Source organism: Pyxicephalus adspersus, chromosome 6 (assembly GCF_032062135.1).
Source record: "Pyxicephalus adspersus chromosome 6, UCB_Pads_2.0, whole genome shotgun sequence".
In the NCBI taxonomy this organism is placed as follows: domain Eukaryota; kingdom Metazoa; phylum Chordata; class Amphibia; order Anura; family Pyxicephalidae; genus Pyxicephalus; species Pyxicephalus adspersus.
This window is the reverse complement of record NC_092863.1, coordinates 103,676,810-103,693,780: the sequence shown is the minus strand read 5'-3', so window position 1 is coordinate 103,693,780 and position 16,971 is coordinate 103,676,810. Positions and strand designations below refer to the sequence as shown.

The window sequence follows — 16,971 nt, the reverse complement described above, 5'->3', positions numbered from 1 at the left end:
ATCAGTGAACAGTCAGTTTATTCTCACGTTAGACGTCAACCTGCATTTTTTTTTCTTAATTCAATAACATCAATATTTAAAGTGAATCTTTAACCAGATTCACACCATGGATTTTTTGCTATAAAACACAGTAATGCAGTAAATATAGGGAAATATAAAGGAAAAAAACATAGTTTTATAACCCAGGCAGCCCAGTAAGTAGCTTTCTGTCTGCAGTGTTGTGCACGCTGGCTCTGAGCAGTTTCTGCAGCCTTGTCAGCGACCTCACAGGCCAGAAGAGGCAAACCTGGAGATAGCTTGATATATGCACAGCTCTTGGGGCAGAAAGCCACCTGCCTTGCTAATATTTATTCAGATTTTACGTGTTACAGCAAATAATTCACTGTGTGGATCTAATGAAAGGTTCCCTTCAGAGCAGTGACAGAAGTTGAGCCTGTATCCAGAGATCTTGCACCCCTTTTCTCAAAAACAAAAATGCAAGAGTGGGGTGCACAGCTATTCTGTTCTGAGTAATGAAAAAACAGAGTGTCCATTCAACTAGGAATTTCTTTGCTGTACAGATAGGACGGCATCAGGGGTCCATCTAGCCATACAGATCGTCTTCTTCTTCGGCAAAGTGGTTGCCCCCAGCGCCGCCTCCAGCTCCCTGACTTGGACCGGATCCTCCCTGGCCTCCGGAGGGGAATCTGAAAGAGAAAACATCAAATATTGGCATTAAGGTATTAGCAAGAAATGTCTTACTTCCAACAAATCTTATTTTAATAAAAAGCTGAAGTTTTACAAAATATCTGGTGATCTATATGAACAGTGGCCCTCCATTTCTAACTACGCCAAGCACGAAGCAAATCAGCTGGTTGTATATGTATTGTAATGGGACATACACGCAGTCCATCTGACTTCATTGCTCTGCTAATGTTACCATATACTGTGGGAACTTCAGTCATTTATTCCATTACCCCCTTCCATCTGCAGTGCAAGGAGACAAGGATAATGGATACTCTGCGTAACAAATCCAAGCAAAAGAAATCTTAAGAACTTCTATGATTTGTCAGAATCTGGTGATTAGTCCCCAGCCCCACCAGGCAGAGGGGGAATTATTAAATGGCTATATTCATTCAACACACTTCCTCAGAGCACAGGGTATCAACACACACTGCGATCATGGTATACCGTTACCACAGAACAACATGAAAATATCATGAAGAACAGCACTAAAATAAAGGTCATCGTCTCTATGCCATTCAAAACCTGACCACCACCACAGCAAAAGAACCTCTTGGAAATAGAAACAGAGAGGAGAAGATTTTGCTATTGGGGACCAAATGCACAGAGAGGCCTGTGTTTGAAATTAGGTCCGGATCAAGCAAATGTAAGAATGTGCATGCCAAGTATTTAGCATTCTCCCTGTTTTTTTTCAAGGGTTAAAAGATGAAGGTTTCAAAACAGCTTTGTATACCCAAACTGTTAGTTTACCTGAAACTGCCAAAGCCGCGGCTTTGCTGCAAGGTCTGTGCAAACATTTCATATTTTCTGATGTCGTTGTCACTGACTGAGCGGCGGGCAAAGCGCATAGCTTCCTCAAAGTGATCCCGACGGATTTCGGGTACAGGGTCGTCCTCTTCCACTTCCTGCAATAGATACATAGGAGAATCATCATCAGAACAATCAAAACATGACAGCCTGACAGGTGAGGGGTATCCTGAAAATCTACCCATGTGTAGAATCCCCACAAAAGTGGATGTGTGCTGGCCGCCCTTATATAACTTAATAGTCAAGTAAATTACCGGAATATCAAAATGTATTTTTGGTACCCTAAGGACTTCAGAGCTATAACACAAGGCATAATGTGCTTTATTGAGATTTACAAAATACTTTTTTTCCCCACTTGCAATATTTTAGGTGAATATAAGGAAAAGATGTATAGACATTCTGGCCTTCAAAAAAACAAGGAAAGTACAGTAAGCGAGAAGGCCGTCTGAAAACTCCTACATACCATGGCTGAAGGGTTTGTTTGTCTCTCCCGTTCTCTCCTGATCTCATTCTCGATGGATTCACGAATTGCCAGCTTGCAGGCTCTCTGACAGATCTCGGTCAAGTCAGCACCAGAAAACCCATTGGTCATCTTAGCCAAGAAGTCCAGGTCTACATCCTGCAAAATAAAAGAAATTGAGCATTCACTGTAATATACATAGAATAAACCAAGATTTATTTTTAGGCAGGGTCTCATTGAAATAGCTCCATCTGCTGCTTATTCTGTTTTAAACACAGATACCTGCCATTCCCTCCACCCGAGCAGACACTGATCATCCACCTTTCCTGTTGTGCATTCTGAACAACTGTTTTAATGGTAATTACATTACCATTCTATTCTGTGGGAGGTCCTCAGCTGCTGAGACTCCTGGTCCGTCCCTCTTACTTACCAGATTTACATTTACAGATAGGACACGAATCTACCTGTCTACCATGTCCATTCAAACCTACATAATGTAAACGCCAACTTAGCACTGTTGCTAAAGTTTCAAGTTATGGGCTTTTTAGTTTAATGAGGTGGCTGAATTAGATGCTGGTAACTACTAGTCAGCAACAGGAAAAAACTGGGAGTGACTCCTGTTGAGTCACTCCAATTATGATGTGAAGTGACTTCCACCTTGCTAACAAGATTCTGTATCATTAAGGGTTAATTAATGAAAGCAATTAGCAAATGGTAGATGAATTGCTAGCAATGTGGATGTAAAAAATAAAAGCTAGCATTTTCAAAGCTGAATTCAGCAACAGGGGCCTATGTATTTTTACATTACTAGTTTTCAGTATGCCAAACCTATATGTTAGAGTTTTGGAGAAAGGGTGACTTGCCTTGGCAACAGGAGACTTCCTCAGGTTGGCCTTTAGGATAGCAATTCGTGACTTCTCATCAGGAAGAGGAATGTAGATGAGCTGATCCAGACGGCCAGGACGCAGGATGGCTGGGTCAATGATGTCAGGTCTGTTGGTGGCGCCAATGATGAAGACGTTCTTTTTCGTGGACATTCCATCCATCTCAGTCAGGATCTGGTTGATGACTCTGTCGGCAGCTCCACCACCATCACCGATGTTGCCACCACGGGCCTTGGCGATGGAGTCCAATTCATCAAAGAACAGGACGCATGGAGCAGCCTGTCTAGCCTGTAGTACAAAACAAAAATCAATTGATTTTCTATACACAACTAACAAAGTTTCCAGTATAACCCAGAAACTTCAAGTCAATCCATTCAAACAGAGGCTCTTACCTTGTCAAAGATCTCTCTGACGTTGGCTTCTGACTCTCCAAACCACATGGTTAGCAGCTCGGGGCCTTTGATGGAGATGAAGTTGGCCTGGCACTCATTGGCGATGGCCTTGGCTAACAAAGTCTTACCACATCCAGGTGGTCCATAGAAAAGCACACCTTTGGATGGGGTCATGCCAAACTTCAAGAATTTATCAGGATGCTCCACAGGATACTGGAATTAATGGCAGTAAAATAGTATTAGGTGCTGGAAAGGGATATTAATGGTTCACTAATGATCATTTTAATGTGCCTACACTTGCCATATATTTCCATAGCAGTGCATTCTAAAGCTACATGCCCTTTTCTTCACTCCCCCACAGCCCTGCATTCTCACTGGAGACCAGAAAAACAAAAGCCCTGTGTGAGTTCAAAGTCTGATCAACATCCAAACTAACAGGGCTAAGAACAAACTATTGGACTTGCCAAAATAGCAGCTCTAACAATGAAAAAGTCCCATTGTTCCCCTATACCCAGAATTACAGCATTACATTTTAATATGGCAGCAAGGGAGCTGCAACACTCCTTTAAACTGGAAAGAACTTTATACTGTAAGAAAGCAAATACTATCCGAACACAATTTTTTAAACAAGTTTTTAAACCATTCAACTGAAAATTTTGCAAGAAATTTGTGAGATTAAACTTGAATTTGGTCTTTCTTCAAACTGATTACTAGTTACGACTTGCTGAACAAGTTCATGTATGATGAAGCAAAAGCTGCATTCAGACTCACCTGTACCAATTCCTGCAGCTCCCTTTTAACATCTTCTAAACCACCAATATCCTCCCAGGTGACCTGCGGCACTTCGACCACTGTCTCGCGCAGTGCTGATGGGTTGCTCTGACTAAGTGCCCACTGCAAGAAAAAAAAAAAAAAAAAAAAGGCACACATTACCCAAGAGATACTTTTAAGAGGATGGTAATGCTTTATTAAAAGGATATAGCCATGCAAGAATAAAAATCTCAATCTTGAGAAAGTCCAGTGTAAGCACAGCTGTCCCAGCAAATTCATTTAGAGATTCTGCACGGCAGATCAGAGGGCAATTATGACCTCTATAGTTTACTTATGGCAAAGTTACAGTTGTAGAACAGTACTGTACTCCTTTAGTTCCTGTCACTAGTGACCATGACTAAAGATCACTTCCAGCAACAACTTAAGTGTCAGTACAAAAGCACAGATTGTTAAGGTGTTTATTTAGTAAGAGGGCTTTCTTGCCCCAGGCCACGTAAAGGCTTTTAAGACAATTCTTCTTCAGCATTATACATACCCTAAAGTCATCCATAGTGACAGCCAATGAATTCATCACTTCAGCATCTATGGTTTCATCTTCTAAGTCTATGAGGTCCATCTTCTTACGGATGGCCTGGAGAGCGGCTTCAGAGCAGAGTGCAGCAAGATCTGCACCAACATGACCTTGAGTCTCATTTGCAACCTGAACAGAGAAGGAGAGAAACCATCACAAAGTGCAAACACTTAATAGCAAGATCCTCTTTTTCAATTTAATTTCAAAATCATTGTTTGTTACTGGGTCCATGCAGCTAGTTCTGCCCTTCTCATTATGAACACACAGCATGGACAAGGGAATAATGGTGCACCAAACAGCATCATGTATGCATTAGAAAAGTTTGTAAGAGCTGCATTTTCAGTCTTTATTTCTGTTTTTCATCAAATCACCCTCAGTTAGTGTTTACACAGAATTTTGGGTAATATGGCAAATCCTGAGTATTAAAGATTATTGTAGAGAACCAAAAGCCTGGGTAAATCTTATAGGTGACACTAAGGCAGCTGGATTTATTTAACGGCAGGGCAAAGGAAGGATTGGTAAACCTCCATCACCTTTTGGTCCACATTAGCTGTAATCCTGAAGTGAAAGCACATATAACAAGAATGATTTAAGGCATCACAAAATTAACACATCTGTTGTGAATGTAATATGAACACAAACCTGTTCTAGATCCACATCATCAGCCAGCTTCATGTTTTTGGTGTGTATCTGAAGAATTTCCAGTCTGCCAGTAGCATCAGGTATTCCAATATCAACCTCTCTGTCGAAGCGACCTTAATAGAAACAAGAACCATTTGTTAATCTTTCAGCTGCCCAAAAACAAACATTAGAGCCTTAAACATACACATAAAGCATAACTATTAAGTGTGCCATTTTCTGACCTAATGCATTCCATCCTCCCCCTTGCAAAGATTTTTAGCTAAATTTAGATGGATTGCAAGTCCCTTTTTTCTCTACAATCTTATTCCAACTTTACAGGAGATGCACCTGCACAGTAGAGACCAACAGATTTAAGTGGGACTCCTCTTCAGTTTTGGGACAGTCTTAGACTTCTACAACAATGCACTATTTAGTTGTAATCAGGGATGTGATATAAAGAGACTCGTCACCTGTGTAAACCTTGGTAACTATAAATCTGTGGAGTAGGAATGTACAGTACTGTAGGTCACAGAATAGGGACACACTAGATAACTTAACTCTATGTAAATATGCAGTTCTCTATAAGGAAGCTGGATACTTGAGGGTTACCTGCAGGGTGCATTTGCTTTGTTCTAATAAAAGTATGGCAGACATCTCATATAAGAAGTCTTTAACAGTCTCTCTTAACAAGGATGCAGTCTCTGATGTTAACAGATAAGACATTACAGATGTTAAGAGTTAGAGCGTCACAGCAAAATACACAATTACTTTGATAAAGAGAAGAAGTTCTACTGACTGCTCGCCAACACATCATAACTCACCAAAACGTCTGAGAGCTGGGTCAATGCTGTTGGGTCGGTTGGTTGCAGCCATGACGATGACATGCGCTCTTTGTTTCAGACCATCCATAAGCGTTAGCAGCTGAGACACAATACGACGTTCCACTTCTCCATGTGTCTACAGAAACCTATAGATAAATGCATTATAGTGTACACCATAAACTTATTTATACCTACAGTTAAAAATGTTTGTAGGTATTGGGGGTTTGCCTTCACATTCTGAAACATGATAGAGAAAAATGGGAATTTAGCAGGCCTCAATCCCTTTAGAACCAGATTTATTAACTCAGGGACACAGCCCGCCCACTTCTGAGCCTGGGATTTGTATAGGGGAAGTGGTCCGCAGCTATGACCGGTGCGCCCCGCCAGTGTGGTCCCCTCTCCTGACTCTACTCGGGGAGGGGGGGATGGGGTCACCGTCCAGAGCCGCGGACCACCGGTTTGTGACTGCTGTCCTAGAGGACATTGCTCTTCTCTCATTTAGGAGATTTTTTTCAAAACTTTACTCATAACTGAAAGGATTAGAGCTGGTAAAAGGGCTATTCATATAAACCCACCTTTTCTCTCTTGGGGGCAATGGCATCCAGTTCATCAATAAAGATAATGGCAGGAGCGTTCTTCTCAGCTTCCTCAAAGGCTTTGCGCAGGTTGCTCTCAGACTCACCAGCCAACTTACTCATAATCTCAGGACCTAAGATAACAAAGTAAACACAAATTGATCAAGAGAGACTTTCACAATTGGCAGACTTCCATCCCCTGCAGGATCAGGAGAAAAAGGAGACCAACAAGGGCAATATTGGGTCTTTTTCCGCTCAGAAGATGTTCCTCTTGAAAATGAGATTACATTTCTAATACAAAAACTACACACCAAGGATAGATTACCAAACATAGTTACATAGTAGGTCAGGTTGTAAAAAAGACGTGTCTATCAAGTTCAACCACTAAGGAAATAAACATATCCGAGATATAAAACCCTATGGACATAGTTAGTCCAGAGAAAGGAGGGGAAAAAAAAAAAAAAAAAAAAACAACCTTGGTACAATTTGCTTCAACGGGGAAAAAAATTCCTTCCTGATTCAATGAGGCAGTCGGATGTTTCCTGGATCAACAGTCACTGTTATTTTTACTTTAAAGCCTTAATACCCAGTTGTATTCTGTACTTTTAGAAAAACATCCAGCTTTTTCTTAATGCAATCTATAGTAGTTGCTGACATTACTTCCTGAGGGAGCCGATTCCACATTTTTTTACAGAGTGCTCCCTTGTTTTTGTAGTGATCTCAAAGTGAGTAATTGGGAAGAGAGTTCTCTATATGGACCATTTATATATTAATACAGGGTGATTGTATCCCCCTTAAACGTCTCTTCTCAAGGAAGAATAGATTAAGTTGAGCTAATCTCTCCTCGTAGCTGAGCCTCCTGCATTCCTTTTATTAGTTCAGAATCTTCAAATTGTACAAATATTCACTTCAATCCAATCATGTAAAAAAAAAAAAATCTGTTTAAATATCTAATTATGCGAAGATAAAACAAGTACTTAAAAAGCAGGTAAACATTTCTCACCATTGATAAGGAAGAAGAAGGCGCCGGTTTCATTAGCTACAGCTCGAGCAATCAGGGTCTTTCCAGTTCCTGGGGGTCCATACAGCAGGATACCACGAGGAGGCTGTAATATACAGTAAAGAACATAGGTCATTGCATGAATCAAGAAATTTCCCCCTAAAGATACAAACACAATTTTCAGCTTTGTGGGTTCAGACCCACAACTGCTGCTCTGTATGCAACATTGGTAAGCTTTAAAGTGTATGTCTGAGCTAAACAAACGTTCAGAACATCTCAATACATGTGCATTCACTCTCTAAAGGTTTGCTCCAAATTAAAGATGAAAAATATCTGCTGGCAGCTTATAATGTCCTGTAGTTAAATTAGACAACACTATATATGAAGCACTGAAATCCTAGGCATTATCACCTTGCCTACGAATCATCATGTTGAACTACAGATCTTTTCTATTTCACTAATAAGAAAAACTCAGTATACCGGAAGCATAAATATTTGTGTATGGAATACCTAAACTTCCAAAAACCCCACATTGCAAAACTTAAAGTTCTTGAATATATTACCTTCACGCCAATGGCCTTAAAGAGTGCAGGGTGCCTTAGTGGGAGCTCTACCATCTCCTTGATTTGAGCCAGCTGTTTCCTGCATCCTCCAATGTCATCATAACCCACTTCATTGAGAGACTCTTCCTCATCCTGTTGGAAAACGTGTTACCAGAATTACTAGACAGTAAAAGTTAGAATAAGATTGTCATTAAAAGGTTCAAACTTTCACAAAATTAAAGTCTTATTTAAAAGGAAACCAAGTTTTCTGGAAGATATCTTATGATTGAAATGGATTCACCAAATGGAAAAAAAAAAACAAAAATTAAACTTCATTGGTAGAAAGCCATTGAATGTTTGCAATAGAAACAATCCAAGCAGCAATTATATTAGGATTTTTAACCCCCAAAAATTCTTCAATTGTCACCAAACGGTCATTTTTACACTTTTTGTGTAAAGAAAATGATGGCATGACAATTCCGTAGGGCAAAAATCAATAAGAGAAACCAGGTTCATGTCAAAACTACATGGTCAAAACTACTAAACACTTGTTTTTGAAACAATGAACTATTTTGGGTTGTCATGCATTGCACCACATCGGTAAGTTTATGTGCAATACCAAATAAGTGGAGCATTATGCTTGGAGCACGTCAGTCTTGCTGCAAAGACATGCATGACAAAACCTTAAAACAAAGGAACAAGTCGTAGGGTCTATTAGGTAGGGACTGAAACAACTAAAGTTGACAACAGTTAGCCTGTATCTAGCACAGCAACTACAACTGAAGCTCAAATCTTGCACTGAAAGCACATTTACTTGTTCTACCTCTAAAGCAACATCTACATTTGCTTCAATTTTGCATCCTAATATTAATAGGCACAAGGGGTGGTTGGGAACACTTACCTCACGTTTAATGGGCTCTCCTTCACAGTGGATCACTGTGTCTGGGGCAACTATACAGTATGGACTAGGATCCGTCTCCACCACCTTAAACTCCACTGCACGCATTCCACCACGGACCAGAAAGATGTCACCTGCCAGGCAAAGAGAAAAATAGGAATTCACACTTGGCAATTGTATAATCTACTGCAGGAAATCATGTACATAGTTTGATGAGGGCGTGCGAGTCTGGATGACTGGACATTTCCAAGCAGGCTGTATTTGCATACATACAGCTTTGACAATGCCCACTTGTCATGCTGAATCTCCATGAAAGAATTGAACTCTAAATCAATGAAAAGGACAGGCTGCAGATAGGCTAGGGAGGAAAAGAGCTAGATGTTCCTGGACATCTTCCACCCAGGTTCTATCTAACCTGCAACAGCTGCTAATGCACACTGTGAGAAGCTTGGTGTTCAGTAAAATCACTGTAACCAGCTTCAGTACAGAAGAGGAGCCTGTAGATCAGTGCGAGACTGAATGGGAGGGCAGATGGAGGCAATGCTAGCTAGCACTATTCAGGTTTCTAACAATGCAAGACATATAGCCCCAATTTTTTTCACAGAAGTGACTGTTCACTTTTGTTTCTGTGTCAATATGAAGGTTTATTATTGAAGGTTTATAGATTTTTTTTATATAAGGTAACTTAGATTAGCTGGGATATTTGTAAAGCTCTGAAAATGAAAGTCACCAAACATTCACAAGTTTACTTTCCTGATGCATGCGTTTTAAAGAACAGAGACCAATATACCTGCGTTGAATGTTTGGGAAATGTCACATTTATTGCTTTATAAAAATACCCCTTAGTGATTACAATGTCTTTAGAAAAGCAGCCTATATGCTGGTCTGAATGTATCTTTACCTTTTCTGATTGGCCTGTAGGCCTCAAGGAAGTAAGGCTTCAAGTAGACCTCAAAGAGGTTTCCTGTGATTCCTTCCACGGTGTCATCGATGGGCAAGACGTGGATCCGTTTGCCGTACTTCACATCTGGGCATGGCTGAATGCTGACAGAGAAGAAAACTCATTAAAATGACATTGTATTATACCAACACTGCCCCTATTGTTAGAATAGGTCTAGGCCAACAGCTGTATCGCATTTAGGTTTGCTACCTTCCCAATCTACCTGATTGCAGAGGAATAGAATGGAACACTCCTAAACAAAACTATCCCAGAGTGGGAATGGGTAAACTTTTGTAGCACTGAAACTGAAGGGGCCTAAACTCAAATGTTTACTTTACATAAAAGGGTAGCCAACCCTTTTATTTAAAGTAACAACTGTTTTTTATCAACTGCAAAAAAAAAAAAAAAAAAAAAAAAAAAAAAAAAAAAAAAAGCATACAAATCTGGTATGCAGTTTCCGCTCTATGGGAACGCAAAGCTTCCCGGGAGGCTTTTTCTGCGCATGGCCAAGATGGAGCCCTTCTTTAGTGGAAGAAACAAAATTGCTAATCTCACCTTTTATTTAAAGTAACAACTGTTTTTTATCAACTGCTAAAAAAAAAAAAAAAAAAAAAAAAAAAAAAAAAAAAAAATGCAGCACCTTTTTGTGGCAATGAAGACAAAATGGGAACGCAAAGCTTCCCGGGAGGCTTTTTCTGCGCATGGCCAAGATGGAGCCCTTCTTTAGTGGAAGAAACAAAATTGCTAATCTCACCCACGCAGACTGAGATGAGCATTTTTTTTCTCCATCTATGTCACCCGATCCCATGCCTGCACAGCGAGATCAGGTGGAGCAGGAAGGCGCTTCCTCTGCGCCAGGCTCAAGACAAGGACCCAAACAAATTGACAGAGCTGCGGGATTTATTGTGCGGTTTTTATTTTGCGTTTAGCTCCGCTTTAACTAAAAGTACGGTAACTTGTTGTCAATAAGAGTACAGGTTTACATAAATGTCACATACATAAATAAAAAGCAACATTTTGCATTCACTTTAAAGTGTGAACTGGACTTATTTATATTAATCTTGTGCAATATGGCACTGTTGGTAGTGAGTTTAGAAAATTTAGAAAATATACTCTAGGAGGCATAAATGTATGTGGTGCTTCCTGACAATTTAAATCTATGTATAAAAACTTTGGAGGGGTGAAGGGGGGTATAGGGTGACCGTTGCATAACTGGAGTTTCATGTTCCGAGGGCAATTAAGATGAAACACACCTAGTACAGGGGGGGGGCTATAGGTTATAACAGACCACATACCCCAAGCAAACTGAAGCGGTGTCTGTACGTGGGAATGGAAAGAACAGTACGCGCTTCACCCCATGCACAGACTGACCTTACACACTGGCTAATAAACCATTGGCTATGACCTTTAAATTCAGTCTTCTCAAGTACGGATCAGACAAGGTAATACAAGATCACTTCTAATGTGAATAATAGAAATGAATTATTCCTTACAGTCTGCCAGTGCTTACATTCGTGATGTATAACAAATAAACCATTCATGATGTCAATGAAAGTCGTGAGCTCATTTTACTTTCTATCAGCAGGTTCCGAACTGTTCTGTATAGGGATCTGAATGGCTTTAAAGCTAATTTTGTACATTTTTAACATGTGTGAGTGGAAGAAAGGGAAAATGTAGTCTGGCCATTAATTGGTTAAAGAAAAGGCAAAATGAGTGCTCTATGGAGCATGCAATTTAAACTTTTAGGGATTGGCCTATCCAGAGAATGTGTCCCCATCCAGGCAGTCAGGGTCAGGTAAAGCCACTTAGGAAAGTCAGATCCCAGGACTTGTATTAGTCTTACACAACAAAAGTAAATTTTACCTGATGACATCACCAAGCCTGACACGCAGATTGTTACGGACCACCCTGTTCATTCGGATCTTTTCATCAGAGCAAGTATCATCAGACAGGACTATGCACACAGCTTCTCGCCTTTTCTTCCCTTTAAGGAGGACTGTGTCCCCACGGAAAAGCTGCAGCTCATCCATCTTACCCTGCAGAAAAAAATAATTGAGAAGGAGTTTTACTTTAAAGATTAGGGGAACCTATTCTTCATTCGAACGTTCATGATTCAACTTAGAGAAGTAATTGGTAAGAGGAACTAGAAAGTAAAGGAAGTGGATCTGAAATCAAAGCCTGGAAACCTTGAAGTTACATGTACCCCTTGTAGCTGCCGCTTCTCACAACACCACTGGAGGGAGCTGAAGGGAAGATAAGAGATGTTGCTCATATTCCCAAATACAAAGTCCATCTCTGTTCCTCCATTCAGTTCCCTTTGAAGGTGGTCAGGGCAGCTGCTGCAAAAGATAAGATGGAAAACAGAAGTTTTTCATACAGCAGGTCCAAAGTCTGAAATTTATGGCTAACCGTATAAGAGGCAAACCATGTAAAAGCCCAGTTAAAATTGATGGAAAATGTGTGCATCAACAAGAAAACAAAAAGATAAGCAAAGGTTTAAAATTTTTCCATAGCATCAATAGAAGAGACAATCCCCTGCCAGCATGCTGCAGAAAACCCTTGTACTCTGTGTGGATGTAGTGGTTCACCTGTCCCCGCAGACCTATATAGGAATGCCCACATGACCTGCAGAATGGCGTGTCCTCATTTTGACTCCCTGAAATATATTGCGACCTCTGAAGAGACGACTGCTTTCAGACCAAAACCAAGGCTTGTTCTCTGCTGCATGCTGGCTGACAAGCTTTTTGTACTTGTACAAACTTTTTTATTACACCTAGAATGTTTTAAAGCTGAAAGTCTAGCAAACAATCTATAAATTTGCATTTAGGTTCCCACACAAAATGTCAAACTGTAAATACCTGGGACAGAGAGACCACGCTGTTATCTTCATTGATCGCTTCATCTACGATTAGACGATTGGGTCGGCTCTTCTGCTTCAAAATAGCTGTGGATAAATCATCCCCTTTGGAGCTGTAAAGACAGAAAGGAGGAAAATGTGTTAGAAAACCTGCACGACTTCTTTTTCAGCAACAGCCTGATGTGTAGAGTCAAATTTAAATGCACAATACAAAGATCAAGTACAATTGTATACATTTCCCCACAGGACAGATTTACCTTTCACTTCATTCAACCAAGAGTTCTGAGCAAGCTACAAACCATCATAGCTTACACCGGGCTATGGGCTCTCCATGTGACTGCACTAATTGCTTAATGTGGGAAACCACACATTGGACAACATTCTAAAAGTAAAGAAGGAATAAAAAAAACTAACTCTCCAGCATTTACTAAATCATCAATTATGGTGAAGGAAGCCTGTCCATGCAGCAGATTCTGTATGACAAAATCTCCCTTGGTGTGTTTTATGGAATTATTCCCACCATTGCTACATGTTGCATCACACAGACACGGCCTTCCTATGGCTCGTGTCCCTAACCAGCATTATAAAAGAATACTTTTTCCTGCACAATGGTTTCTGCAAGTACAGGGGTGGTAAGCTGCAAGGGCTTTGATGTACCATGTAAGAAAGATGGATATCCAATAAAAAATTTAATACCTATATTGATAAAAGCATGCCCACTGCTTGTACAGGACATCATGAAAAGCTGTATTAATGGAAACCTTAATATATATGGACTAAATGTAAAGGTGTTATACAGAGATAAATGTTGGAGCAATTGCATACAAGAAATGTCAACCAAATGCAGGCCACTTCTAGGATTAGAAATAAAAGTTGATGCAGTCACCATCTTTGTACTCCACAAACTAAATCTGGCAGGAAATCTGTATTAGAAAACTTGCAGAAATTGTGCATGCTGCAGCAATGTAAAGGTGATCAGCATTAAAGGGGACTCATGGTCACATTTGTAACATTATGTATAAAGGTGGCTATCCCTTTTACATAATAGTAAGAGTATAAAATATTATATAGAAAGATATTTTATACATGGAAGACATTGACCATAGCCTGTGTCTTATGCCTGTGCAATCAGTGCAGGTGATGAGAAGAAGAACCCGGAAAAATAAAGATGGTAGCATTAGACAGAATGACATGCACCAGAAAGAAGACGGAAACAGGCTAGTAAAGTGATTTTATTTTTTATTCATTTTTTTTTAATGTTCTGCTTTATTAGTAGTAAACAAAAATATCTATAGGTGGAACTTTTAGGGCACTCTAGATAGAGACCATAACTATGTAAAAATGACAAGAATGAATTGTAGCAAAGTATAAAAATATTCACAAAAATCAACACGTTAAAAAAACTCTGCAATACCGACCTAAACATTATCGTAGGTATACAGACTTTAAATAAAACCGTAGTGCTCAATGTGCTAATAGAACCTGGATAAGTATAGTTGTTATGATACAGTCCAACGCGTTTCGTAAATGTAATCTGCTTACTCAGGGATTTAAATGTACAGATCATCAACAATATGAACGCACTAAAACACAAAAATAAATGCTTTATTATCCAACAGCAAAATGAACACCTCCAGCCAATTGTTTGAAAGTAAATCTGATGTTTTGATTTCAGTAGTTGCAATCGCACACCTGAAACAAGTATGCAGATAACTGCATGGCAGTTAGCTGGAACATTACTACAAGTGTCATGTTTAAGAAAACCAGTCTAAAGTCCACTGAGTGTAGTTTCAAAGAAAACCAATTTTTGGTGGGCAGCTCATGTGAGGTAACATTTTACAAGTGTCTATGGCATATGAGAACATTCTGAACCAGCGTTTTAGAATCAGGGTCCCTCTGGAGGTTGAGCAATGGGCAATTTGTCCACCCCCCCCCCCCCCAGGTCAGTATAAGTGACCCCAATGATGTTTTTAGCTATCCGTAAGAGTGACAATGGTCAGCAATGTAAGTGTGATATGTGGGTATAGTAATTATAGAAGGGGTTCCCTGAAGACCTGAAGGTTATTTCAAGTGTTGCCACATATTGTAAAGTCAAGAAACCTTGTACTGAACAGACACATATGCCCACTTACAGACTGCCATGCCAAATCTCAAGCTGCAAACACAACACAGTGGGCAGTGCAGAGATACAAGTGGCGGTTTGGGAATTGTTGTAAAACCCGTCTGAACCATACAGAAGGATATGCAGTAATAGAGACAGACATTGAGATAGAAAGCCGACTTGAGAAATACGTTGCAGTGATGCTACTAACTGATTTTCAAAACTATTCCGGGCAAATTTACAAAAAATAAAAACCGCAAAACATCTGCAATGTCACAACCAATAAGACTTTGGCTGTCTCTACTGTAGCGCAGGACAGGAAACAGATGTCCAAATAATTGGAACACCACCACAAACGCTGTACCGAAAGTAGACTAAAGTTTCCATGTTTGGATAAATTGCTGGTAACATTGGTTAAATTTTATCCAAACAGTGTTCAACCCAAAAATATTTTTAAGCTGGGTGGGTAGAAGCTGTAGGCCGGTGGCTGCCCCTGTATCGTGATCCAACTCATCAGTAACCATCCAAACACAGCCAGGTGGTTACTGAAAAGTGCCGGGGGGTGCTGGTGAGAACACTTAACAGTTTGTATGTTCTGCAAAGCCCAACCCTGGACTGCTTTAAAATGTGCATGCACTTAAAGAATAAAGTGCAAATACTTTTATGTTATTGCAGTCCTGCCTAATGCAGCACAGAGCAGTTCTAGGTCACCTTTTGATATGAGGTCTGTGATTGGAGATATAAATGCACGCAGACCCTCAGGACAATCGGAAAAGGCATATAGAAGTATAAGAGTATATTCTGAATAACCAAGTGATATTACTTTATACTATATCCACCAGTACAGCTCCATTTCAAGAAAATGAAAGAAAAAAAATCCCTTCAAAGAACTTTGTGCTTTCAAAAATCTTGGGAACTCCCGTACCTCCCTCTACCAGCTATTGACCAGGTCATTTCTTGCTATTCAGCACTGACCTGTAACCTAAACATGGCTTAATGTTTGACTTGCTGCACCTATCATAAGCAAGAAGACCTTTAAGCTCAGTGTTCTCCCCAGACCCTTTTAGCTGAGCACACCACCCGGCACTTTTCAGCAACCACCCGGCTGTTACTGAGTGGTTACTGATTAGTTGGGTCACAATACAGGGCCTGCCACCCATCTACAATTTCTTTCCACCCAGCTTAAAAAAAATTTCTGGGTTGAGCACTGAAGCTTTTCTATAAATTCAGTGCAGCATGTGTCCAAGCCACGTTTCTGTGTGTATCTCTTTATTTTGTTCTAAGCACTGCTAAGGAGAAGCATTGTGTTTTGAAGGTCTAATCTTTTTCAAAGCCTATAGAGAGAAAATTATAAGTATATTAAAGGCCGCGAGAGGAAAAAAAAAAAAAAAAAATTCAAAACCAAACTGTTCCCTTGTGCTTCAAAATCATCAAACATTTTAACTTACCCCCTCCTATTGTGTGCTGCTTTCCCATCTCTTCGATTGTAAGCTCTTCTGGGCAGGATCCTCTCCCTGTATCACTGTCTGTATCTGTCTGTCATTTGAAACCCCTTTTTAATGTACAGCTCTGCGTAAAATGTTGGCGCTATATAAATAGTGCTTATTAGTATCTTCCACAGATTATATGTAACAATTTATACTTTTTGGGGACACTGCTACTATTTAAAACGTATCGATTGTTGCCATGCATTTTTTATTAAATGAGTAGCGTTTAAGAACTGTCAGAATCGTATTGCTGGTCATGTAGGTAGGTTCACCGTCTTCATTTGTTGCAATGACCATTGTCTCTGGTGCAGACAGTTTTGAAAAAAACTAAAACTATAAAGTTGGTACCAGAAGAGAATAAAATGGCAGACCTTAGCCTGCGTTTATTCCTTCCAATATTGTTGAGTCTTTGTACTTACAAGAGCCCTCAGTCCCAATGGAAGCGGAAAGCTGGCTCCCGGGATGAGTTATACAAGTTCCATTGATGGATTGTAAGGTGACTTTCCTAAGGCAAGTTAGAT

The 16,971-nt window shown here is 40.0% G+C and overlaps 1 protein-coding gene across 1 annotated transcript in view; it reads right to left on the bottom strand.

The window, feature by feature from the left end:
- The window catches only part of VCP (valosin containing protein), a 23,487-nt gene continuing 6,516 nt past the window's right edge, over positions 1 to 16,971 (bottom strand). The window contains exons 2-17 of the mRNA XM_072413534.1: positions 12,864 to 12,975; positions 11,869 to 12,041; positions 9,967 to 10,109; positions 9,069 to 9,199; positions 8,189 to 8,320; positions 7,629 to 7,731; positions 6,626 to 6,759; positions 6,051 to 6,186; positions 5,251 to 5,363; positions 4,573 to 4,737; positions 4,038 to 4,160; positions 3,267 to 3,479; positions 2,854 to 3,162; positions 1,994 to 2,149; positions 1,474 to 1,628; positions 1 to 686 (exon numbers count right to left, since the gene is read on the bottom strand). Coding sequence (XP_072269635.1) covers positions 584 to 686; positions 1,474 to 1,628; positions 1,994 to 2,149; positions 2,854 to 3,162; positions 3,267 to 3,479; positions 4,038 to 4,160; positions 4,573 to 4,737; positions 5,251 to 5,363; positions 6,051 to 6,186; positions 6,626 to 6,759; positions 7,629 to 7,731; positions 8,189 to 8,320; positions 9,069 to 9,199; positions 9,967 to 10,109; positions 11,869 to 12,041; positions 12,864 to 12,975 — 2,401 coding nt within the window. The 3' untranslated portion in view covers positions 1 to 583. The remainder of the gene's footprint in view (positions 687 to 1,473; positions 1,629 to 1,993; positions 2,150 to 2,853; positions 3,163 to 3,266; positions 3,480 to 4,037; positions 4,161 to 4,572; positions 4,738 to 5,250; positions 5,364 to 6,050; positions 6,187 to 6,625; positions 6,760 to 7,628; positions 7,732 to 8,188; positions 8,321 to 9,068; positions 9,200 to 9,966; positions 10,110 to 11,868; positions 12,042 to 12,863; positions 12,976 to 16,971) is intronic.